General features: G+C 40.4%; 1 protein-coding gene across 1 annotated transcript in view; it reads right to left on the bottom strand.

Annotated features, from left to right (window-relative positions):
* Nucleotides 1–208: 208 nt before the first annotated feature.
* Nucleotides 209–27622, bottom strand: part of znrf1 (zinc and ring finger 1) — a 63802-nt gene continuing 36388 nt past the window's right edge. The window contains exons 2-5 of the mRNA XM_026172571.1: nt 18707–18802; nt 5681–5786; nt 3068–3159; nt 209–2884 (exon numbers count right to left, since the gene is read on the bottom strand). Coding sequence (XP_026028356.1) covers nt 3102–3159; nt 5681–5786; nt 18707–18802 — 260 coding nt within the window. The 3' untranslated portion in view covers nt 209–2884; nt 3068–3101. The remainder of the gene's footprint in view (nt 2885–3067; nt 3160–5680; nt 5787–18706; nt 18803–27622) is intronic.

The raw sequence follows: 27622 nt of genomic DNA, 5'->3' as shown, positions 1-27622 counted from the left end.
CATTCAGTCCTAAAATAACTCCTGGAAGGGCGGGGGGGGGGGGGGGGGGGTTGTGTGCTGAACATTTCTGAGCGATGTAAGAGTGTTATCCTGAAGGGATCAGCAACAACACCATGTCCCAGTAAAACACATGCAGGTTGACCATGAAACCCACTTCTCCTGCTGGAGAAGTTGAATCTGGGTCACAGAATGAAAGCTGAAAATGGTCTGTCATCTAGCACAATTTATTCCACCATTTGTTTACAGTAGCTTTGTAAATGCAGTTTGTATGTTGATTCGTAGTAGTCTTCACACATCAGCTCTTGGCATTCTGAAGAGTGAGTAACACCCCACATGACTGGAATATTAAACAAATATTGTTAAATATGAACAAATGAATAAATAAGCCCCGTTCAGCGGCTCCACAGTGGGACTACAGAGTCCTTTTAAGGGTCTGAGTGGCTCACGTCTCCCGTCGCAGACAGCCAGACCTGCTCTAGCAGAAATACAATGTGGGGAACCGACAGTCGCAAAGACCAAGAGGCGCCTTTTCAGTTGCAAGCACACATGCACGAACAGTCATGGATGGATCGTGAGCCAACAGGCCCGCGGGCACAGGCTTGTAAAAGGCCTCCACCAAGGAAGACACAAAGAAACGACAAAAGACTTTAACTGACACGGTCGTCGCTGTTGTCCACCTCTGCTCGTCTTCAGGGTGCTTCTGCGTTTGTTCCTCCATTGTGTCCATTTATTTCTCTACCTGGTCCTTTTTTTATTTCTTTAAAATTCTTGGGGGTTTTTTTTACATCATTTTAAATTGTTTTAGAAATTCTGATTTTCATTTGTTTTTGTGGAATTATGAATTTCTTTGATTTAATTGATTATGAATGTCCATGTTGCAGTTTTAAATTATTTAGAGTCAATTTTTGGCTGTTTGGAAGTCATTCTAGTCTCTCAGTAGACATTTTGAGCCCATTTAAAAAAAATTCTAACTGTTTTGATTCATTTGAGTCATTTTGAGTATTATAAATTATTATGCGTCTGTAGTTGTTTTTTCTTGTGTCATTAATCTGTCTGTGGCTGTTTCAGGTCATTTTGAGTCCCTTTGGTAGTCGTGGCTGTTGTTTTGAGTTATTTTTGAATCTTTCTACGTCATTTTTGAATCATTAGTGTCTCTTTGTAGTTGTTTTCAGTCATTTGGTAGCCACTGAAGTTAGTTTAAGTGTCTTTGCAGCAGTTTTAAATCATTTTAAGTCTCTTTGTTGCTGTTTTGAGTCAGTCGAGTCTGTCTGTAGCTGTTTTAGGTAGCTGTGGGTCTCTGATTTGGATCTTTTCAAATTTCTTTGGAGCTGGTTTTAGAATATTTTCAGTTTCTTTTTATTTATTTGTTCCATTTTCAAATTGTTTGGGTCTTTTTGAGTATTTTCAAGTCCTCTTATTATTTATTAGCAAGAAAAGACAGACTCTGGACCGGGGTTATCTGACTCCTTGGGCCTTGGTGCTGTGCCCAGTGGGCCTGTTCAGAAATCCTTCCATGCAAACAGTCATATGCACAGAGACACTCATTCACACTGGCTCTTACTCGAGGCTCTCACAAGAAAATGACTAATCATGATCACATGAAAAATCTGGCAGATCTTAAAAGAAAGAGCCGAGAGAGGTTACAAGTGAAATTTACAATATGTCATGTCGCTTCTCTGTAGCTGTAAACATCAGCAAAGTAAAGGGAGGACTGCCAGTCGCACACACGGGGAACATGGACAGCTACACTGTAAACATTTCAAAACACACACGGCACTGTCTCAGTCAGCCCTCTACGATAACCTTTCATGCTGCCTCACTCACTCACTCACACACACACACACACACACACACACACACACACACACACACACACACAAGGCTTCAGCAAAAGCTACATTGTCACCAGTCCACGCATACACACACACCCACATAGTGTACATACACATACCAGGTGAAGCCTGACAGTGGAGCATCCCAAACACACATATCACACAGTAGGAGCATAAACTACATCGCTGGCTCCTTCTGGCCTCCCAGTCAGGACTGCTCCTTTCCACCAAGCCCCCAGTCCCTCTTACCAACCCATACATACAAGACAAGCTGACGTCCCAGTTTGACACTTTTGACTCTTTCTGCCCGCCCAGGTATGCGTGAACCACATCTAAATAGCACTGCGGAGACTTTAAATTAATTATTTGAGTCATATTGGTGAGGAAGAGTGCAGAACTGAGGCAGGAACTATGAGAAAAGAGCACACTGGGAGCCAGTCTGTTATGATAGGACATCACCAAGTTGACGTCCTATTGAGATAAGAGGCCCACCCACTAATGTACAAGTCTTTTTCTCATAGCGAGCTCCTGCAGCTCAACAATCATCCATTTGCCGGTTTTCTCCTTCTCCTCCTCCTTCCATATCACTGGTTCCCTTCCTTCTTCCTTCCTCCGCTCTGCTTCCACTCCTCTTCCGAGTTAAGGCCATGGGAGGGCTGGACACAAGTAACTGACAAGCCTGAATCCAAAGATGTGATGTAAGGCCTGCGAGGACCTGAGCGTGTCAGGGAAGCAGCTGGCCGCGGTTGAGTCAGAAGGGGAGCTGAGGCCAACTAAGCCCTTTAAGGGACTCTGTTAGCTTGAAGAGGTGCGAAGGATGAAAGGAAGGGTGGTGGGTTCTCAGCAGTATCATCAGCAGATGTAAGATGGAGGGAGTGAACGATGGTTCGACAGTTACGCTTTTTTTTTTCTTTTGGTTCAGTTCTCAAGGAGTAATTATTTTGGTAGGATGATGGATTCTGTCAGGATACGTAAGTGTTGATCACTTTGATTGTTTCACCAGATTTGGTTACGCCTGTGTCCAGATATCCCCGGCAGGACCACGAGATGTCCTGTAACAGACAAGAAGGTCAAGAAACAGAAAGAGATTTTACTCTTTGGTATGTATGCCTCATTTTCAGTCTGTCCTGATCAAATCCACCATTTAAGCAGCAGTAAAAAGACAACACTGGCTCTTTTGCACACTGTACACACATTTCGTCTGTAATATTTGGCCTTCTGAGTGTGTTTCTTACCTTGAACAGTATTCAGAGTGGGCCCGGTGGTCAGTCAGTCAGAGGGGTGTTCAGGGCAGGACCGATTGATCTCAAACCATGAGTCTATACAGCTGCAGAAACAAACAGAAGGCATGACGCCGCGTCCTGAATGCAGCTACAAACACAGAGTGAACTTAGTGCGATTACTTGATCTATGCAGCTGATAAAAATAGAAATTTGATTAAGCGTTGAGAGCTCATAAGAACACAATTGAATTATACTGCAGTCTAAGATGGATTCAATACTACAGAGGGTTGTTGCTAAAGTAACACGTAGGCATGTTGGAAGGCCTCCCTATCCTCCCACATTAGCAATACATACACAACATGCAACTTATACTGTAAACGAGACCCAGGGGGGAACACAAGAGCGGCACTAATGTGCATTATTTCTCAACTTGTAACATTTTACATTCTCGCTGTGTTTATGGAAAAGTTTGCAATAAAACACCCCATAAGTCTGTGTGTGGGTGGAAGGACATCTTTTGTTTTAAGCAGCAATTTAAGCACCGTAAAGTATAAAATGCTACATTACAAGTAGAAATACATGAGGTGCAACCATCAAAATGTTTTTTAATAACCAAAAAAAGCAGCTGTTTTGCAAAGCAGCTCCAAGCATTTTACCAGGATTTTATATAAGCATGGTACCTTTTTAAAAATTACTACAGTGAAGGAAAAAGATGATTTATGTAACATTTAGGAGCATATGAATCCAACACTTGAAGGGTAACAGCTATAACAGTAACACAGGTATGAATTTTTCAACAAAACACCGTACTTACACCATATTGGTAATATTCACTGTTTTTAACACACGTCACATATAAGCTGGAACTGAAAAACATAATTTGCTGGAAAAACTTGATTTGAGAGAAAAGTAAGGAAAATAAAATAAACTGATATATTGCATTGCTGTCTTAAAATGACTGACTTCTGTTTTCAAAACGATACTTCAGAATCAATGTGGCCCTGTGGAGCTGTGCCCCAGATATATAAATTCAGAGGCTAAAAGTGAAAATTCTGTGAGTAAATGTGCCCCATGTGACATTTTGATCACAATCACAAAGCAAACAGCGCCCATCATCCACAGTATGAATGATGATTACTCTTATTGCGAAACCTTGGGGAGAGTGTTTTTGCTGCTGCGTCTCGGTGTTTCGACACAGGACACTACGAGGCAGGGGTGGAGCTAACTGTGAAACTGCACTCTCATTGGCTAACAATTTCTGAGTGATTAGTTGTTGAGCGATGAGCATACGCTGGATGAAACTCCTTTTTATTACTTCTATACAACCAGAAGTCTTTTTGGAACCACAGCAGTCGCCCCCTGCTGGCCAATAAAGAAAAGAAACGTAGTTAACTTAGTTTACCGCTCTTTTCCTTTAGCTTCAGTTTTGACACCTGGATATGCCTCTTTTATATATATATATATATATATGTAGTTTCTGTTTTTCATTTGCTACGCTTCAAACATCTGTTGGAGGTATTGGTTGGAAAAAGGCACTATCATCAGAGTGCATCCAGTTGTAAATCCATGACTGCGTAGTCAGCATGCATCATATGGAAAAAACAGGCTTCCCTGTAAGAAAAGCTAAGATGTTGTTTTACTTGTTTGAATTGTCAGTACCTTATTTATAAAAATCAAAAGTCTGGGCTTTTATGTCTAGAAGCAGGTGAGACTCATTTTTTTGAGCAGCTTACTTACTGACCCGGAGTCTAATGTATACCTGATCCCAGTGCTAGCTTATATAAACTGTGTGAGCACAAGCTAATGTGTGTAAGAAGATGGTAAATGCAGTTCACTTAATGATGTCATTAATAACAAATGTTTTTTTTTTCTTTTCTGGAAGTTATGCTGAGCTGCATTATAAAAGTTTTTAACTCTTAGACGCAAGAAAACAATTCAGACATGTAAATTTGGGCTTTAGGGTCTAATGGCTGGCTAATGATGAGTTACAGCCTTGCAGTTATTTACTAAACACACGCAAAAACTTGCAGGCGTTTAGCTTAACTTTATGACAAATGAGCTCAATATAATGTAAAAATTATTAAGGTCATGATGGAGGATATTCTCCTGGGAGGAACAACACAAACAAACAGAGAAAATAAAAGAAACAAAACACGATTCTCAGAACGGTTCTTTAGTTTCATTTAGGAGTTGCTCTCTGCTTACACTGCTGGTAGAAAATGTATGGACGGAGTACTTCTCCTGGGTAATATACTATATAGCCACCTTTATTTTGAAAATATAATTCTGATTACATTACGGTGACAAACTCAGTGAACCCGGGACTTTTGGGACTTCTAGGGATCAATAGGCAGTTGCATAAGGCTTTTCCATTCGTATGTGGTAATCATCTCAAGCCATCCAGATAATGTGACAGTGATATATCAGTGTTTAGATATGCTATCATTCAATAGTATAATATGAATAACCTTTAAATCAAAGGCACAGGACCCGTCCATCATTAAGGAATGCCTTTATCGAGATGCTGTAAGTCGATTTAATTAGAAGAAGTGCAAAATTATATAACGGGCAGTGATTCAAATGTGTGTGTGTGTGTGTGTGTGTGTGTGTGTGTGTGTCATTCACCTTTTGTGGTAGATGCAGAGGCACGGCAGTCTGGCTATGGTGTCCCCTTGCTGCAGTTCCTCTAGACATATCACACACTCACCGGCATCCCTCGCCAACACATCATCTGAGGTGGCAGCCGCACACAGACACACACACAGCAGAAGACGAATCAGTATGCACCAAAAACATTTCAGAGCATATCAAACACAGTAGAGAGCAGTGGGGGGAGCAGATTGGTGCATCGCACACAGCAGACACAGCTTAGTGGTTACCGTTCGCTCCGTGCAGCAGTGAACATGCACGAGAAGGAGTTTGGAGATGAATCAGGAGCTTCGAGTCTGTTTCTCCTTGTGGAACTGGATTGATTTCTTCAATCTGCTTAACGAGTGCTGAGATTCTGCTTTCATGCTAATATACAGCGTAACCCAGCAATGCAGAATGGTTCTTTCATCCACAGTGTATGATCATATTCATATTCCCTGAAAACCTGGCTTCACTTTTAGAGTGTTTCTGTCTAACATTAAAGAAACTCTGTGCTGGTTTCTCATAAACAAAAGTAGGGGTGCACTGAAATATTGGACAAATATTAGAACTGTCAAGATCATATTTCCTGTGATGAAAATAAATAAATAACCATAAAAACAAAGTGCCAAAAACTGCAGTTCCTTAAATGGCCACTTGAGGCTTACTACAAATGATTAAGTGAACCCCATAGACCCATAGACTAAAATAAACTTTTATATAAATTAAATGGATTATTATCATGGGTATTTATGTAAGCTACAACCTCTGAGCCAAAAAATAAGCCAATCCACATGTGGCAAAAAATGTTATTATTCTTATGGACAGCTGAGGCTGGTTGTAACATCAAGTCACTCCTGTTACACACCCAACTTTACAGTCTGGTACAACAAAATACAGCAATATATTCCCCTTCAGAAACTGTAGATGGTGATTTCTTTTTTTCTTTTTTTTAATCTTAGTTTTAAAAAGTCGCTAGCACTAGCCAATAACTCTGCCCTCCACCCCCTGTTTTCAGTTCCATAAACCCAACACGATGCCAAATAGAACTTATTATTGTAAAGGTTTCAAAACCAGTTCATTGTGGTGCATCAATTAGCAACACATATGTCAGCATTCAGAGTGATTCCCCAAAGGAAACAATGATGTAGATTCAAAAAACACTTTAAATGCCAAAAACAACAAAAAGCACAAAATGTAATCCAACATTATGTCCCTGCTAATGAAAGAAAATCAGAAAACTTTATTTTTTGCCCCCTAAGAGTTGCTTTACAGATATAAATGGCAATCAAAACTGAAAAAATACGTTGACTGGCCTTTTTTTTTTTTTACATAAACTATTTCAGCAGCTCTTCAAACAAACATCTAATCAGCCAATCACATGGCAGCATCTCAGTCCACGTAAGCATGTAGACACGGTCAAGATAACCTGCTGTCGATGGTGATGATGAAAGGACGACTAGAGGAAGCAAACCTAAGCCCTTACAAAGTGTTTTTAATTTACTTTAGTTAATACTTTACTTTACTCAGGCTTGGGTGTGTCCTGTGCCCAATGCTACAAGTACAAACACAATCGAATGAAACTGCCAACTCCTCAGCCTACATAAATACGTGTCAGGAGCATTAGTGAACATCAAACATGTGACCGACTGCAGCATAGTAAGTATTTCTGCGACTGCTGATACCCTGAGAATTCGAGTTTACTCAGAATTGAATGAAAGGTCACAGTGGTTTGAGCTCCTGTCAGCCAAGAAGAGAAATTTGTGACGGTGGTGGACACTGGCCCCCCAGGACTGAACCAGTAAAGAATGAAGGAAAAAAAACACCACGGTCTGACGGATCTCCTTTTCTGCTGAAGCCGCAGATGTTAGGGCCACAATTTAGCATCAACAGAATGAATCCATGGCCCCACCCTCCCTTATGTCAACTGTCCAGGCCACCACTGCCACTGCTGCTGCTGCTGCTGCTGGTGTAATGAGGTGGGAAATGTTTTCTTGGCATACTTTGGTCCCCGGAAAATGATCAATCATAGTCTGAATGCCACAGCCTGCAGGAGCATTGCTGCTGACATTGTACATTTGTATAACAGTAAAATTAAACAATCTATTTTTATATTTTACAGAATGATTCTTCAGCTTAATGTGTTTTATTGTTGAATCTAAATCTGAGTCTCAAACTAATTTTCGGTGCTCCGTCTTCAACCACTGTCACGTTGTACTTAAAAAGATAAGGTGAGACAGATGAGGTTTTTCATCCAAAAAACTTAGGAAATCCTGTTTTACACCCCAAAATATTAAGCACAGCAAGCAGCAACATAAATTAAGAGCTTAATTAAGTAGAACAGTTCTCTGATTGGCAAGACTTAGTAGAACAATTTAATAAAAGGAAAAATTAAATATTAATCATGACTTAGACCTCAGAGGATTAACAATATATGTGTATATATATATATATGTGTATATATATATATACACACATATATATATATATATATGTGTATATATATATATATATGTGTATATATGTATATATATATATGTGTGTATATATATATATATATGTGTGTATATATATATATATATGTGTGTATATATATATATATATATATATATTCAAGAAGACATTTCACCTACCCCCTACTGGTGATGGTCAGAGGGGAATTATGAAGTGGAATTGTAAAGTGCTTTAAGCGCTATATGAATGCAATCCATCATTATTTAAACTAACTGTATATTTCTGTACATTTAGGTATTATTTTTCATATTGCCGCATTCATTGACCTTTTTTATAGGTAATTTCATTGTTTAATCACATTAAATTGTTTCTAATTTAATGTTTAAAAGCACTTGAAAAATGCAAAATCCCATGTAAAATTAGGGCAGCAAACTGTATTGTCATTACTGAAAATAACTGTATTTTCATGGGAAAGTTTTTTTCTGTTATTTTATATTGTATTATTTTAGCACCCCAGCTGCTGGAATATTACTGTTTTTTAAAGATTTTTTTTTTTTACGGTGCACTTATTGCCTGTCCAGGACCCATCCTTGGCAAATCTCATAACCAACATATAACAACAAGATGCATACAAGAGATGTGATCCGAGTTCATTAGTAAAGCACAGTATCATTAGATTTGCAGGGATCTGTGCGGAATTTGGACCTGACATTATATGTAAAGTCATAAGGAATTATCCTCTAATCCAATGACCTGTAAAAGTTTTTTAACTGTAAAATAAAGTCACAGATAAGGCCTCATAAATTGTCAGTGGAGGTAGAATTTGAGCCCAGCCATAACCCCATAACCTAATCCTAACCCTAGATAAAGTTTCAGTCACTGTTACGCAACCATAGGAACCCACATTAATATTATTCATGTGGAAATGCCACACATCATTGCTTTGAGGCTGGAAAAAACGGCATTGAGGATTTGCCAAAATGATAGAAGATCCCGTTTTTATCAGTAAAGCGAAAAGAAGGATACTTGATGGGGGCAGACTGTGAGATGGAATAAGAGACAGCATATGCTCAGACTGCAAATCAGCTTAGTTCCTCAACAAACTCCCATAACCCTGCTCCTCTCATCCCTCCCTCCCCTCTTTCTTTCTTTTGAAAAATAGTGTCTCCTGTCTATTGTTCACATCCATCCACCCCCTAAAAACACCCAGGATCTCTCAGAATAAGCACTCTGGATTAAGTGGCAGTAATCTACATCGCGTCTGATAACAATACATCCAGTCCTCCTCTTAGCATCTTGCACATTACTTCTTATTAGCCTGCAAATCAAACCAGGAAAAACTCAGAAATCAATCAACTGCCAAAAAGCCGGCACAGTCCTTTAAGCCACACAGTTTTGCCCGTTTGGAAATGAGTGCAAAGTGTATTAAATTTAAAGTCAACACCTGACCTGAGCTGATAATCAAGTTAAGAGGGTTGTTCAATTGTGTTAGCTTCACCTGTGGAAATGCTTTAAAAAATGAGGTCATCTGGATGAAGCCAGCGCTCTAACTCATCACAGCTCTGCCTCAGCCAGAAGTCTCAGTATTGATCGCAGCTGCAGCTGCAAGGCTTTTAAATATCAGGCAGCAGCCTGTCACCTCTGTTCTAGCAAACCACCACAGTCCCAGAGAATCTTACAGCTGACTTTAGTGTTAACGTTTAATTCCTTTCGTAATATTGCAACGACATTAATGTGCTGTGACCTTCTCTAATACCAAAGCTTGTACAGGAATCCAGTTTACCAGAGATGACACTGTTTGATTAGAGCAGGGAATTCAGTTTTATGATGCAACAACAGCAGGGTTAGGGTTTAGCTGGGTTTAGGCAAAAGGAAAACAACTTCCTGAATAGAGAGCTCATAATTACCTCTGCTAAGGAGGTTGTGTTTTTGGTAGCGTTTGCATGCAGGTCTGTATGAATTCTGATAACACTTTGTAGGGCTGTAGAGTGGGACCATGTTAACAATCCATTCAAATTTGACTTACATCCGCCAAGGTCTGCAAGGTAAACTTTATGGTACATTGGTCAAAAATCAACAAGCCTTATAACTTGCATGATTCTTACAAGTGTGCTGTCTTATGTCAACATATTGAAAGTACCTTATAAAGATTTAAACTGTGTCACATTTGACCTCTAATTTGTCATATAAGTTAACTGATTGATCTCAAGGTCAAAGTGATAATAATGCTATACAGAGCTATTTAAAACTACATTACTTGTTGCCATTGTTTGTACAAACGACCTATAGTGATGTAGTGATATAATTAACGATTGTGTGTTATGACTTTGATAAATGTCTTGATGCATTCTCAATCATCCAGGAAAGTAAATCTCCAAAAAGTTGATTCTGTTCATCTGGACGTAGCGTTTTGTGGGAGAAACGTTTCGTCACTCATCCAAGTGACTTCTTCAGTCTCAGCTGACTGCAGGTTTCCCCAAATCTTATAAACAGTACATTTGCATAATGACTGAAACCAGCCCACTGAAGGAACAATGGGCTGGGAGGTCAGTTCCTTAATCATAATTATGCAAATTCTCATGACCATTGATCAACAACTACTGACCAAAACCCACTGATCAATGGCCATGAGTACCATTCACAGAGAGTTGGGGAATGGCTGCAATCACAGCATGTAAGATGGCGAAAGATGTACCCTTAGGCCCCCTCCTCGATTCAGAGATAGTCTTTCCCTTTTCACGTAAATGGCGTGAAAAGGGAAATGGCGTTCTTCCCTGTCCAGGATGTGTACATCCTCATCCTTGAAAGAGTGTCGTCAGGCCAGGACAGTCTATTCACACCTACAGGCCAGTGGGCTGGTTTCAGTCATTATGCAAATGTACTGTTTATAAGATTTGGGGAAACCTGCAGTCAGCTGAGACTGAAGAAGTCACTTGGATGAGTGACGAAACGTTTCTCCCACAAAACGCTACGTCCAGATGAACAGAATCAACTTTTGGAGAAAGACTTTGATAAATCCTCCTGAGAACCGAGGAATCTTCCCATTTAACTTTTTTGGGGATTTCCTTCCTCTTTGGACGTAATAGAGGCCACCCAAACACATAAGATATCAATGGAAAGCCCAGGATGTCCTCTCTTTAGTACATCAGGACTTAGCAGGGTAGCTCAAATAATTTAAAAGATAGGCTGGTTCTCGGGAGGAGGTAATAACCTCTCAGGCTATAACCTCTCAGGAGGTTATAGCCTGTTACTTTACAGTAACAGGCTATAACAGTTTGAATACAATGTTTCTGAATAAGTATACATTTTGGAGGGAACATTTTGGTACTTGTTTTGGTACAATTTTCACTCGATGACGGTAGATACCAATAACCATCCGAGTTGATTTAACCCTCCTGCCATCCTTTAAAAAACTTACACCCATCACCCTAGGGACCATTCTCAGCCACGCCATAAAAAGACCATATATCCATATTTTATTCCACTTTAAATTAGCCAACCTTGTAAAACTACTTCTCCCTGAAATATTCATGTAAAGTTTTAATTATATTTTCGTTGTTTTAACCCTTCAAATGCCAGTGTTATTACATGAGCGCCCTGTGTTATAAGCCCCAAAAACCAAAAAACGAAACTAAATATTTCCACAAAAAACCAGTTGAAGTAATATGTGATTGTCATTATAAGTAGGCCTTTAGATGGACCAAAGATTGGCACCAACATACATTTTGACCTGCCATTATTTTTTTTGCATTTTTTTTGCAATTTAAAAATTAAAACTTCAAGGCCCTGAGTCTTCATTGACATCCAAGAAAAGAAGAAAAAATAAAATCATATGATGATAATTTGGGGTTGAAAAATAGCGTTTATAATGGAAGTCAATGGGCAGAAAATGGTCCCCAGGGTGATGGGTGTGGGGATTTCTGCTGCTCAGCCATTTTAGGCTGATTTAAGGAATTCACACTGGAATATTAACATTGACAGGTAAAAACTATCCTGTGGCAAGTTTGGTTATATTCCACTGAACACAGTGGAAATGGCAGCCATTTAACACATAGCAGTGGCACAAAAAGGTCCCAAGAAGGCAGGAAGGTTAATGTTGTTGAAAATCGGATCAAGGTCACACCAAATGTAAAAATCTGTTAAAACTTGATTACAAATATGTTTTTATTGTCTCCAAACTTCACAACGATATACTAGGCCTTTGGGGACATGAGTAACTAGGTTGACTAACAATTTGACCTTGACCTTTCTTTTTAGTGCCCAAGGTCAAGGTTGACCTTGAAACCTTTTTTCAAGAAATATATTGAGTAATATATCAAATGAAAGGGCCTGCAGAGAGCTGTACAACACAGTTGTTATTTTATAATACAACGCCCTCCGGTGTCACCATGACAAAATAAAGTTTTGCAAAAATCACACAATGCATGATTATATCTTAACATTGTTACAGCTTATAGACACCAGCCTGCTGATGTAATCTAATATGTGATGTACTAAAAACACGATGCTGATGTATGCTTGCATAAAAACAATGTAAAACATCAATGTTTGTCATTTAGAGTGGAGTTTAGGTTCAAATTGGTTTTATGCACTCTACAAAATGTAAACTTTTACCACCAGAGGGCAGTATTTTAACAGTGGGTTTAAAAAAAAACTAAAAAACATTTGACATTAATTGTAGCCAAAAAAAACAATAACATTGACTCCTTGTACCAACTTGTGGTATAAAATGGTATTACAGGAAAGTACAACCCGTCCCTAGTTTAACATAGATGTTTCTCAGATAAAGTTACATTCTAGTGATTTTGTTAATTTTGTCAGGTTTGTATCTGTTGTCAAAAGGAAAAATGTACACAAGGTCATTTTAAGTTGTGCAGACGTCACAGTTTACATTGAGGAATTTATTTCTGCACATTTACATCTGTGCTGTAAAAACCAAACAGCAACATCTGCAGTTGTTGGCTGGTACCAAAAAGACATCGGTCGCCACCATCAAAGGCAATCAAGTCTTCAGGAACCAGGTGGCCGTCATCAGATTAAAAAAAATAATTATAACAAAGTAAAGCTCAAATCCATTATATTAAATCTGGTGGCATCATCAGCCCTGACCTCACAAGTATAGCAATGACTGATAACAACCGTGACATCTTCTCATAATAATGAGATAAGATGCAACTGAAAAAGAGCTGTAACAATGAAACGAAAATCAAAGTATTTCTGATATGAAAGTAAACTTTACGGTGCAAATTACACCAAAGCATTGGACTGTGATGCAAATATGGAAGAATGTGATGTGAGATATGTGTCAGTGCTGCAAGTCTCTCAATCACTCAGTCTCTCCTCACCTGCCTGCTTCCCTCCTAACTTGCACACTTGCAAACAGATATTTGGCGTCTATAATGACTTAGATGAGGTGCTCTTTGCCTTTCTGAATCACAGCACCAAACTCTCTTTTTTTAACCTCTTCGTGTATCCTCCAATGACTTGATCCGCGTGAGGCAAACTGCATGCCTTGCACCCCCCTCTTCACCTTTTTCTTATCTGTCTGTGTCTTCGTGCTACCTCCCCCTGACATTCCAGGTCTTTACGAGGCCCCTTCTCACCCTCGTTGCAACGAGCTATATTTAGTGCAAGGCATTAAAATAACATCATGCGAAAGTCAAAACCCAGAAAAGATCCGGTGGTCAGCTCACGTGGACTCGTGCTACCTACAACCCTCACCTGCTTCTGCACTGCTCAGGCAGGTGGGTAAGCACATAGACACAAAAAGGACGTTATTTCAACGTACTGAGATTTAAACTTCAAATTAATCCCACAAGACGCCCTTACATTATGTTGGCCCTTAAAAAGCTTTGTTAGAATGCTGTTATTACTCACTGCCAGTATTAGCTTACTCATACTAAATCTATATGATAACAAAGATATGGATTTATGAAGTAGGGTGAGATTTTACAGTTCCTCCACAATCCTGCAACAGTGACCTGTCTTTTATGATACTGCAGAAGTTATAAATGAAAAAATGCTCTGTCATTTGTGAAATAATGTGATGTTTCAAGAAGAAAGTACAAAATTACAGGCTTTGGGTGGGAGAGGCTCAGTTTATCAACAGAGGCCACTATGAAGCTAAATGTTTGGCTAGGCTAATGCTAAAATATGAGGCTGTTCAAAATGGCAGTGTTGAGGCATCAGAACCAGAAGGTTTTAATGATGTCTTTGATAATCCGACACAGTTTGAATAAATATGTGCACATTTACTACCTAACTAAGCCATATGTTTCTAATTCTAACTCTTGATAGTGTTACCATGTAGTAACATAGCCAAGCAGATTCATGAACACATGTACACTTTGAATAATGACATTTGTAATGTAATGTACTTTATATATGTTTTTCTACTGTTATTGAAGCGAGGAAGCTGGTGTACCCAGAGAAAATTGAAGCACCCAGAAAGGCCACAAACATCTTTGAACCAGGAACCTTCTTGTTGTGAGGTTGAGCCTGGTAAAAAGCCTGCTTCAGCAGAAAGGATTTAGTCACAAGTCTAAATTCCAGAATGAAATGACAAGCCAGGGCTGACCAATGACTCCAAGTAGCTCAGAGATATGTACAAGGTGTCCTTTGAGTCCAGCCTCTTGATGTGCCAGCCACAGTTAGATGCAGAACGATAACAGCCCTCATTCACAGAGCGATAAAATCTTTATTAGGAAGTTAGAGGGGTATCAAAAGGATATGAGCCAGAAGAATTTTGTGATTTTGTTCAGGTCTAAGCATTTAAACCTGCTTAGTGAAGTTTCTACATGACAAAAGTGTGTAATTATTCATTTGGGTGTGAAGCAAGTGGTCCTTTGACCATATGTGCCATAACCTTGTGCGTTCGACCAAAAGGCTATGAAACCTTGCCCTTGAATCCAGTGCATCACAGCAGACAGGCACTCTACGCTGAAACTGAATAAAGTCTGCTCAGTTGTACTGCTTCAAATTTGAAATGTATGTAATGCCTATCAACACCCTGACAGGAAGAAGCACTTCCGACAATTCTGCTACAAAACTACAAATGTATGCAGATGATGTGGTATTAAAAACTTCATTTTGAAAGCAGGTTATAAGCAAGTCAGCTTAACTTTAGAGGTTTATCAGTGCATTCATGAATCTCCTGAACAGTAGATGTGTGTGTGTGTGAGTGTATGTGTGTGATGTGCCGATGTGCGGCAGTCAGTCGGTCCAGGTGATTGACAATACACCCCTGAGCATGCTGGGAAACAAGATAAGCACAGCCCATTTTGTGGGCCTCAAAAACCCAAGAGAACAGACACGGAAGAAGATAGAGGGAAAAAAGAAATTACAGCGAGATTACACAGCAGGAACAGACAGACTCACAGATGAGAGAGGGACAGAGGGAGAACGAGAGAGTAATTTGTTGGAAATAAAGAGTGACAGGAAGGACAGGAGGTGCCGAAAAAGGAGGAATTATGGGAGTGTTTCTCCTTTTGCCCTTTCCTCTCGTCCGTTATCAGCCATCAGGGTCCTCCATCATTCTGGATCCCATCTTCCTTAAGACAGTTAAAATTCTCCTCTCTCTGTCTCTGTCACTCAATCCAAATTCAGCTGCAGGCCTTACAGTAGTTTTTTTACTGCACCGGCCTCGATGACCAGGTTGAAGACTTCTCGTGTCCGTCTCTGTCAGCCTCTAACAAATTCACTCAATTAGTTATTGTTACGCTCAGAAACATGAGCACCACGTATGAGCAGACTTTTACAAGGTCACCCATTTAGACACACAGTCAAACAAGTAAGTGTCAATCAACTTACTGCTGTGGGGCAACAAACAGACATGATGACCGCGTGTCTCCAAGCAACCAGGAGCGGCAGTCGAGGCCATAATTAAAACAGAAGCCTGCTTGAGGAAATAACAGGAGACTGGAAGGTAGACCGTGTGTCTGCAGCAGCTTTATGTACTTTTTTATGTCATTCATAAATAGCCCAGAGCAGCACTGTGGACACCGAGTAACAGTAAACATGAATGATGTCAGAATCACAGCAATATTCCCCCAAGTCAGGAATCATCTGGCTTTTTAAAAATGGTAAAATTCAGTATTTATTTATTTATTTATAACTGAGTCTAAAATGGACCAAAGAGCTCAGTGTTATAAAACCTGTGCTTTATTTTTCAAATTTTACCTAAAACCATGAGTGAATTCATTTCCCAATGCATATTCACCATCCTGTGGGTCGTCTACTTAGGAACGATGCTGTATTTAAATGTGTGCGATGTCAGAACACTGGCCCACACCTCGAGGTAAACATAGACTTTACTTAGAAGGCCACCCACATATTTTAACAGCCGAACAAATATATTTTTCCAGAGTTTATTCAAGAAAACAAAGGATTTCACCATCAGTTCACTGGGACAATCCAGTGGGTCTTATGTTGAAAGTTTAGTTGTGTGCAGGCGTGCAGCAGTTTGAATTGCTGCTTCACAGCAAGAAGGATCTGAATCTTTTGCTGGGACGTTTACATGTGTGGTTTCTCTCTTCATAGTCTGGCTTCCTCCCACAGTACAAATACATGTTTGTTAGATTAGGTGATCATTCCAAGTTTGCTGTAGTTGTGAATGTTTCTATGCCGTAGCTACGTGACAGACTGCCGACCTCCACTACCGACTTTGAATTTGACAAGTGGAAGAAAACTGATGGATCCGTGCATGCGTAGTTGCTTTTCGAAGGTTATTCACAGCTCTTACCATCTCAATACATTTTCTTTGCCTACTTTGGGGGCTGGAGCCCAGCTGACACGGAACAAGAGGCAAACCATTCACCCTCACATACCTACAGTCCACCCAGCAAACACGTCCCCTTGGGCTCTCTACACAGCCCCAGACTGGTCAAGGGCTGCAGCTGATAATGTGTATTTATCTGCTGAGAGCTTAAAAGCCACTCCAACCTGATCCTGCAGCAGTTGGAGAACTGCATTGTATGATACCTTCCCCAGCTGCAGTCCCACACTGGGATTAGCTCATTATCACTCATTGATCAGTTGATCAATCCAACAAAGGCTGAACAATTTCAAGATGTACTTGAACCAACAGCAGGTGTAATCCCTTAGAAACACAATAACAAGTCCCAGATGATCAGTTATAACTGTTGGTTAGATAACAGGGAGAAAAACAGCCGGGCAGCAGACAGGGAGGGATGAGCTAACAGAGTGACACAGGGCAGCACTGCCCACATGGTCAATGAAGTAAAACAAAAGACCCTGACATGCCCGGCTCCACATCCCTACACTGTTTGCAGCACTTAGAGTAAGCTGATAATTTGTGGCCTTTCATTCTTTTGCGTTGCTCGTGTGCAGAGCTTAGCTTTGAAGACATGAAGTTGAAGTTGTAGCTGTGTACTGTGCTGAGGGGCAACTGGTCTGTGAGCTAGTCTTGCTTGTGCTGCTACTGATCCTTCAGCCACAGAGAAGAACGGCGTTAGAACATCCAAAGAGCTGAAGTGAAGCTAAGTCCTCTTCATGCTGCTTTTGATCATCTTTGACTTTCCTTGTCCCTGTTGGTCTCTTCCTTGTTCTGGCCGACTTCTCAACCAGTCACCATTCAACCTACACCCGGCAATAGTACATTGGTTTTTCAACCAATGCAAACTTGCTCATGATAAGTTGGTTTTCTATTTGTAATAAAATTCATACCCAGACAAAAACAACTGCAGTACCATAAAACAAGCATAGGTTGGCGCCCTGCTCAAAGCAGAAACACCCCTAATTTTCAACCTAACCAGTATCCAAATGCATGGGTTTGTGCAGCAGTTTGTAAACATATTTAAGCCTACTGTAAAGTTGGACACGTCAGTCAGTAGTGACTGAGTTGCTTTTGGAATTCAGAAACTGCAGTTTATGGCTTGGTTTGTTAGCCCTGGAGGTTGCAGCTTAATACCAACTCATCTTAAACCTATAAAAGTGAAGACTAAATACACACTGTACTCTTATAGCTGAGACTCAATGTAGGCTGTTATTATAAAAGAAAAAACTCAATGTACCGAGGCAGGGTTGGTAGTATCAGCACCGCGATGTCCACAGGTTATGTGAACCGCAGCAGTTCTGCAAGACTGCTGTAGCCCACAGTCAAGATAAGCAGCGTGTCTTGGATCTTGCAAGTACAGTTTAGTACTCCAGTAGAATGACAGCAAAAAGTAAAAACCCCCAAGAGGCATAACAGAATCACACAGAACCAGTAAGAGCTGTGAAACTGAAGAGGTCACATGTCAGAGCGCAGCAGTCGAGGGCTTTGCAGCCTCAGCTGTGTTTGTATTTTCCAAAGTGGATGGCTGAAACTGTCGGGTTGTGTAAATTCATGTTATGAATTTTTATGATTTTCCTCATTGCCCCTCATTCATATTTATCATGTTTTTGAAGGACTAGCTCGATAACATGTTCCTGTCTTTAGACCCGCCCACCTTGTCACGAATATTTATGAGCGCAGCAGCTTCAAGGCCTTCAAGCTCATTGTTCCCTGGCACAGCGAGCCTGATTTCTACCAGATCGATCATAAAAAGAACAGAAGGAGGTGTTTCTTACCATTGTAAGAGAGGCGAGGCTTGCTTAGACACATGATAAAGTGAACCTCCATTTCATTGGACGCCACAGACTTGGAGCAGACAGGACACTTGAATCCTAGGAAGAAGAGGAGCAAAGTAAAAGATCAGTGCAAACATATATACACACACATGACTGTGAAATAAACAAGCATCGGCTTCATTGTGAGTGCATTTCACCCAAAGGAACGAAATGTAAAATGTCATTTTGTAATGTAAAAGAATGTGATAATAGGAAATCCCGGCCGTTCTGATGTTAAAATACCCAAATAGACCCAAACAGTCTTTGAATACAGCTGGCAAGGTTCTTTGTTCTGCTCTGCAGCTTTAGTGAACTTATCATAACAGCGCATGATCCGGTTTTCCACCTGCTGCATGTTCGAGTTAGAGCACATTTCTAACTCGCACCGTAGGAAGGACTACGGACCCCAGCTGAAGCCCAGGATGGCCGCCATCTTGGGCTGAATGAGATCAACGATATCAAGGACCGCCACAAGTGAGCCAACCAGAAGAGAAAACAAAAGACAGGAAGGTGTTTTTGAGTTAACTTTCAAAATAAGAGAATGGATAAAAAATAATAACCCACTTATTGGCTTCTATTAGCGTGGCCATTAGCATATCCAGCTTACTAATGGGAAAAATTGGTCTCAGATGGAGTAGAAGGTCTGCCTTTCTAAAAAAAACAAACAGGCTGAATCATTAGCCACTGCTTTATTATCAGTTAAGGAAAGAAACATTGACTAAAATAAAACTTTGTGATATGGAAGACTGATTAGAATGAACCCAGGCCGTTATCATTGTGCTATCCAGTTCTTCCCTTTCACCCCAATGCACACTTTAAAAACACTCATCTGTGCTTGTTTTGCCAAGTTCTGTAAAGTTGTAGCTGTGTCAGTACTCTCTGTTTGTGCTCTTTGGAGCCATCAGGGTTGACTATATTAGTATAACACATACCAGATAATTAGGTCAACACTGGGCCACAGAGCTGAAAACAGCTGCGACTGTGACAAAAGGAAGCTTCAATCAAAACGGCAGTGACTCTTCACGTTCAGCATCGCTGAGAATGGGATATGTTTCAGCAGGTTTTAGGCCAGTGGGTTTTGTATCCAGATTACTTCAGTTTACTGAGCTCACTCTACTGTACCTTTGCTCAAATCAAGACTGGTACCAACAAACTGCTAAAAAAAAACATTTACAAAATACAAAACTGCTCATTTCAATGTGTAAATTCTTTGAAAAATCCACCAGTTTTACTGCCTTTTGGTTTCCGTTTATTAAAAATTGATTATATGATAGGTAACGCTACAGTTGTTTGGTGGTTTAATGAGATTTGCATATATATAAACAATTACACTGATTCTTGCTGAGCATTTTTCCCCTTCTTCTTTTCAGAGACTTTCTGTGGAAAAGTTTTAGGTGCATAGCGTTTCGCTGTTGCTAACTAATCCTGGAAGTATTAGACCTCTTAATTTGTAATGTTCTGTCTTTTTCTTTTCCTAATTCCTCTTTCCTTTCTTGTCTTTTGCTAGTTTTAGACCAACAACTTCCAACGTTTCTCAATAAGGTCAGGCTGCATGAGGTAAAGTGAGATAAACTTGCTGTGGCCAGGACTGCTGCTGTGAAAAAAATCAGTTTCGTTAAATGTTACAGAGAAAGGAGTTTGGAATAAAGTTTGGAATAGTATCAGCTCCACAATGTCCACAGGTATGTGAGCCGCAGCAGTTCTGCAAGACTGCTGCAGCGCACAGTCAAGATAAGCAGCGTGTCTTGGACAGAAGTTGGGACGCTGAGTGGGAGTGGAGGCTTTTCTGCAAACTCATCATCTCCAGGAACTGGTGCTACAGGGGGCCAGACACCACCCAGGTGGAGAAGGCAAGCTCTGGGATCTGCTTGACGAGATGGGACAAGGCGCAAGCAAATAACTCCCAACTCGCTGCTGGGTGTGTCAGGACGATGTCCCCGCTCCAAATCCCCAACCACTATATTCTGATAAGAGGTCAAACATTTATGACAGGTGGTCACTGATGTGCCTGTGGTGCCAACAAGTTTGAAAGTCTTCCAAATAAGAAACTAATAATCTCATTTTCAGCCAAGAGGGTTTAGTTCAGCTCTGATCTGAGGCCCTTTTGTAGCTTTCAGTAACCATTTATTTTCATTTATGTCATTTGGTTAGCTTTAGGCAGTAAAACGTCTTGCTTGTGTCGTTTTAAAACCTTTACAATATTCACTGTCTTACTATTTATATTTTATTCCTGCACAGTTGGTGTGGACCACTCACAGTGTCATTATACACGTACAATGACAATAAAGGGATATTCTATTCTATTCTATTCTACTCTTCCTAAATGATACTTAACACCAAATTGTCAGTTATAGATAACGATAAAAGCTCGTAGACATTACTAATGGGGTGTTATTTTAAAAGTAGGAGCTTCTCCGTCTAGCAGGAGGAACTGCAAGCTACAAATAACACTGGACATGTGACGACTCTAGTTAAAAAAAATAGCCCACCTACAACTAAACTGCAACATGGCAGCGTCCTGTGCGTATAACATAACTGTGACCAAATTAATTTTTAAGTTAAAGTTGTGAGGAGAAGAGCTTTCAGTTGGTACAAATTCTGCAAGAAGAGTATTAACAGAGGTTGTATTTTTCCCTCACCAGTTCCCTGTTAATGTCTTGTATGATCAGGCTTGATCATATATTAATATATATTATTTAACACTATGAGGTTATCCCAAAAGAGTTCATTGCTTTAAGTGTACAGGGTAACGTGTGCTTCCTAAACTTTCTAAAACTCGAATATGTGGCAGAGACTTCAACTATCAGACTCTTCAGGAGGCAGACACCATCTCTACTTTAAACTCAGGTGACCATACCTTAGTTACGTTGCTATAGGCTCATGATATTGGGGACTTCCTGTGATGACATGGGCATTTCTTCTTCCCTCCCCTCTTTTCAGTCATCATGTATTCATATGCCACTGCTGCATGTCATTCATTTTGACCCGTTCTTTCCTGTAGTTCTTGTACTTTGTGTGTGTTTCTCTTTCCTCTCGCCCTAGTTAAGTTTGCTCTTCTTCCCCACTTTCACCAAATGGTGGATCATTCTGTAGGTGAATGTCAGATTGTTGCTATTATTAACATATTTGTCAAACATAATTTCACTCTCTGCCACAATATCAGATTTTACCGTACGATATTCATTTGACATATGCTGAACTTTTTATACCCACGCAGCAAAACATCCTCTCAGTTTTGTTCTGATGACTGGATGAGAAAAGCATTTCCCCCATAAAATCGCCACTAAATAACAGTCGTTAAACAAGCACTGGTGATACGGAGCTCATTCTAAAGATGGTTAGATGCAACTCTACCAAATTTGATGAAACAGAAATAAGGCATAATAAATGCTCCATTTAAATTGTAGCAATACGAGGCAGCCTCAGTCCACAAACGGCAGCTACCATGATAGAAAATTGGTAGCTGACAAAAATGGAAATTAATGACAGGTCCCTGTACCTGGCTGAGGTAAAGGGACCTTCAGTGTGAAGAGGACTTAAAGCTAAACAAAGGTTTGAGCTTCTCCTGTGTTTTTGCTGGAGTGATGACACATACAGTTCTAAGACATTCACAGGCTTACAAGTGGAAAATAAAGTAAAAAACAAAAATAACACTGCAGAACTGCAGCATACATACGTGGTGCTCATTTCTGTGAAATGTGAAAAACGCTAAGGAGGTGCAGGTAGAAAACACACAGAGAAACGTTCACTACACACACTACATGGCAGCTGACCCACATTTCCCTTAGCTGCTATTTTCAGACACTCCATAGGGATGAGCAGAGAGTGGGAGATGGAAGAAATGAGCGAAAAAGAGGTGCAGGAAGAAGGTGAGAGAGCTGAAGCGTTTCGAGGAGAAATGAAGGATTGTGATACGTGGTCCAGCAGGACTCTAGCTGCGCAGCTTGTGTGTGCGTTCGCTTTCAACTCAGCCAAGCACCGCGAATCCTCGCGGACATTTCGTATTCAAGGAGCGCATAAGGTCAGATAGGGACGAAAATAAATCACAGGGCCGGATCATAAATTAATTATACTGGTGCCTATGTGAGAGCATGGACACAGATGTGTGCTGTGAGTGTGCGCAGGCCTGTTTTGCAGTCCTACTGTACAGGAGTTGGTTCGTGTCAAACGGGCACATTTCTCTAATATTTTCCTTCAGTGTCATCTTAGGACCACAGGTGGTGTGGCGATAAATGCCACACAGCGCTTTTATGGTCGCGAGCTGTGGGACGGTTGGCACCAAATGACAAAGAGGAGAAATTTCTCAGTGCTGCTGAGAACGACATGTCTGTGAAGAAAGAAAGAGAAAAGCGTCTGGACTTCTTTAAGTTTCCTTGAAGACGTTTCACCTCTCATCCGAGAAGCTTCTTCAGTTCTAAGAGCAATCACATGAGCCAAGGTGATCAAAAAGGGGTCCATGACCCTCTTGGGGACACTCCCATAGGGCTTAAAATCTGGGACTCTCCACTATTTGCTCTTAGAACTGAAGAAGCTTCTCGGATGAAACGTCTTCAAGAAACTTAAAAAAGTCCAGACAGTTTTCTGTGGAGGGTGGACAGTTCACCACATAGCAACATTGATTTAATATTCATCTGGCCAGTAATAGCCAATAATGTTTAAACCTGTAGATCAGGCGTGTTAAACATAAGGCCCAGGGGCTAGAATTGACCCAGCAAAGACTCCCATCTGGCCCACTGAACAGCTTTAGAAAATGTGAACAAGTGCACAGATAATCAACTTTTAACTGTATTTTCTGTAGTTTTACACCTTTTTCTATTAATAAACCCCCCCACCCCCACCTTCACCAACTGCCATTCATAAAACACCAAAGTAATGAAGCCAGAAATAAACAATCAAATGAGAGAAAGGTTCCCGTTTTTACACCATCTGCTATTGAAAATTATCTGTTTCGGGGGGAAATTATCTGGGTTTTTGTCCTGTCAGTGTTAATCTCGTTAACCGCATTAACGCGGCAGTCCCCATTAGCGAGTAAACGCAGATCACCCTGTGCGTGGGGCTGCACGGTGCTAACGTATTAATGAGCTAACCGCGCCAACGCGTTGACACCGTGCAGCCCCATGCACGGGGCAATCCCTCGCTAACAGAGATTTGCCACATTAATGCGGTTATGTCATTTTAACGAGATTAACACTGACAGCACTAGTTTTTTTACAACTAAATTATACGCTGACTTAACAATGACTGACTTAAATGAACTACTAGAACCTTCTATCTATCTTTACATGTTTATCCTGTAGTTTCTCTGGTCCAGCCCACTTAAGATCAAACTGGGTTGTATGTGACCCACAACGTAAAATGAGCTTCACATCCCTGATCTAGATTATTCTAGTGTGAGGCGTCCAGTTTTAGAGGTATCTGTTGTTCTCTTGACAATAATAGAAGTGAAATGTGTTTGCCTTGCATTACTCAAAGTAATATAGAGCTACATATAAACATTCAGCAGCAATGGCTCTTTATACAAATCTTTGCTCATATCCAGCTTCACTGAGTAATTCTTTTCTTACTAACATATTACATACGGCAGCCATTGTTCATTAGATGATGTTTGTTAGAAAGCAACAAAGACTGATTTCACCCTTGGCTTAGCTGTAATCTTTCACTGCAAAGGATTTCTTATATCAGTTTGATTTGGGATGAACTTACATTCAGAAACAATTGGGCTGGATTTCTGTTGGTATATCTCAATTAGGATACAGGACGAGGTGATTGTATTAAAAGACTTTAAAGAGAATCTATTGTGCTCATCTCCAGCTCCATATTTTTACTCTAGGGTTCTAAGAGACCTGATTGATCCTTATTTATTTGGTGCACCCGCTCAGCGCTTTCTTCAACCTCCCTTCACACCAGCTTTAAAGGCAAAGTGGATGTAAGCTGCTGTGTATTGTCAGGCTGTGCGTCCCGTACGGCTCCAAAGCCTGTCCCTTTGATTTCTTTTCTTGTCTCGTCCACTCATTTTGAACCAAGAGCAAGAACCACCAATTCGGTGCATTTTGAACAGCTGAAGTTCAAACAGACGATTAGGGTGACTTTAAACACGGCATGGTTGTTGGTAGGGCTGGGCCATATCATGCCGTTCACGGTAATAGCGGTATAATGTTGGGCAATGATAAGAAAATGAAATATCTCGATAGAATATGGGTAAAACGCGCATGCGCAGTGCCTTTGTTTTCATACGCAAATTTCAGACACTACTTATCTTTTGGGGATTTTCCTGCACAAGCATCTCTGGGGTTTACAGAGAATAGACTGGAAAAACAAAAAATATCCAGTGAGCAGTATTTCTCAAGGAGAAAATGCCTTGTTGATGTCAGAGGTCAGAAGGGAATTACCAGACTGCTTTAACCTAGTAGTAACTTAAATAACCACTTGTTACAACAATTTCCCTTGTGGGATCAATAAATTATCTCTTGATCTATCCTATCTTAGAAGGTATGCAGAACAGCATGAATGCTTAATGCGCCAAACCTTGAAGTAGACGTGGTACAGCAGCAGAAGACCGCACCAGTTTAAATGAAACTGAAATCTTTATAAGGTAAGAACTAATAACTGGTAAAGAACATTCTCCCCTTTGGCGCTGCTACTTTTAGATGGAAAATTAAAATAATGATTCTTTTTAAAGTGCAGAAAATCTCACCTTGTTGCTCGGTGTTTGTGTTTTCTGTCTGGCTGCAGGTGCTGCATGTATTACCATTTTTTACATTCAGAGCCAACACTTGAATTAAACTGAATGCTGAGTTATCCTGTTTTCTCAGTCAGTCCTCTCTGATGTTTTAGTGATGAAAAACATCTGTGTGTCAAAGTTGCAGAGAAGAGCAGCGCGACGCTGTGATACAATAATTAGCATTCAGTGAACGGTGGAAATCAAAGCTGGATAAGGACCCTAATGCAAAATCTGTTGTTAAGCTTCCAGTCGGGATTTCCCTGCAGCTGGCTCATTGCTGGCGTCTTACTAAATTTGTGTCAGGAGGACCACCACATGATAGGCAGCCTCGCCTGATTGGTCACATTAAAACACCAGATGACGGTTTATAAACTGTGACAAAGCGAATGTAATATGCATGAAGTGTGACGGGTGCACTGGAATACCACCCGGAAGCTGAGTTAATGTCCTCACCAACAGATGATTATTTAGTTTGGGCCAAAATCAATTTCAGTGCCTGCATTTTAATTTCATTACATCTCTCTCTGCGCTCTCTTTCTTAGCACAACACAGTATCCAAGAGTCTTCAGCCGCTGTAGGAGATGAGCTCAGTTCTTGAAGCAGAAAAAAACCCCACATTAATTTGGCAGAACATTGTCAGATATCTTTGCTCTTGGATTTTTCCAACAGCAGATGGGTCCTTAAAATCTTCTCTATCAGATGGGTACTGCCACTCCTGCCTCAAGTAGAAACAAACTATCAAAAGGGCGAAATCTGCTCCATTCAACAATCACAAAAGGGATGAGAAAATCAATTCCTGTATATCCACTGAAAATCAATTTGTAATCACAACAGAAACATCCGATTACGGCTAAAGCAATTAAAACACATCCACTTGTAATTAACAGTCATTCATCCTCTTAATGACATCAGTCACTCGCAGCAAAATCATGCTGATTGGTGCTGAATACTAATAAACTGACTGATTGAATGACTGACCTTTAATAACCTTTGTTATTATTATTATTATTACACTTCACAGCAGGAAATGTTGACTAAAATAATCGTTAATGTTGTTTTCGACATAAATATATTGCTCTTTACTAATTATGATATAATACAGGATTAATGCAAACAAGTTGATGGTTCTTGGAGCCTCAACTGACTTGCATCCATCCTGTCATTGTGACGCTAACTCTTCACATATTCTCTGCGACAAAGAATAGATGAACAAGAACGTGCAGATTTTCAGCGCTTCATAGCTAAGCATTAAACTAAACTGGTTTGGGCTGGAGTTTAGAAAGAACTCTTTCCTCTCTGTGTTCATACCAACCACCTCTTTTCAAACACGAGTTAATGATGCGAGACAATCTTTTAAAACTGTCTGAGAACACAAGTGGCACAATAAGGCTTCAGCTGATCGGGAAGTATCAACCGACAACCTTCTTGTAGTAAAGCAAAGGTGTTAACCACCACACCACTCAAACCCAAGTACAGCATTTTATTGTTTCTTATGTAGGGGGCAGCCTTATTAACACTTTTATAAAGTCGTGTAAATAAAAATTTCTGATAGCAAATAGTTTCATTAAAGGTACTTTTTGTAATTGTGCTCTGCAGAATTTATCTGAAGCTTTCAACACTTGGAGGCAGTTAGTGCCTGAAAATACAGCTCTGACCTGGTTCGTCTTAAGTTGAGCTTAAGTTCTTTCTATGCCACACACTTCTGGACAGCCATTCGCCTTGCTTGGGAGTTACCGCACCTAGTTCTCCGATTATCACTGGGACCACTGTTACCTTCACCCTCAAGATCTTCTCGAGCTCTTCTCTGAGCCCTTGGATTTTCTTAAGCTTCTCATGTTCCTTCTTCCTGATGTTGCTGTCATTCGGAACCGCTACATCTATCACTATGGCCGTCTTCCTCTGTTTTTCTAATGCCACTGTGTCCGGTCGGTTAGCCATCACAATTGTGTCCGTCTGTATCTGGAAGTCCCACAGGATCTTAGCTCGGCAATTCTCCATCTCCCATTTGACCTCAGGACTTCCAGGCCATACTCTGCACAGATATACCTGTATACTGTGCCGGCCACTTGGTTATGGTGTTCCATGTATGCCCTGCCTGCTAGCATCTTGCACCCTGCTGTTATGCTGGATTGTCTCAGGGGCATCTTTACACAGCC

The sequence above is a fragment of the Astatotilapia calliptera genome, chromosome 7, assembly GCF_900246225.1.
Source record: "Astatotilapia calliptera chromosome 7, fAstCal1.2, whole genome shotgun sequence".
Taxonomy (NCBI): domain Eukaryota; kingdom Metazoa; phylum Chordata; class Actinopteri; order Cichliformes; family Cichlidae; genus Astatotilapia; species Astatotilapia calliptera.
Note: the sequence above shows the minus strand (reverse complement) of the source record. Positions and strands in the feature narration are given on the sequence as shown.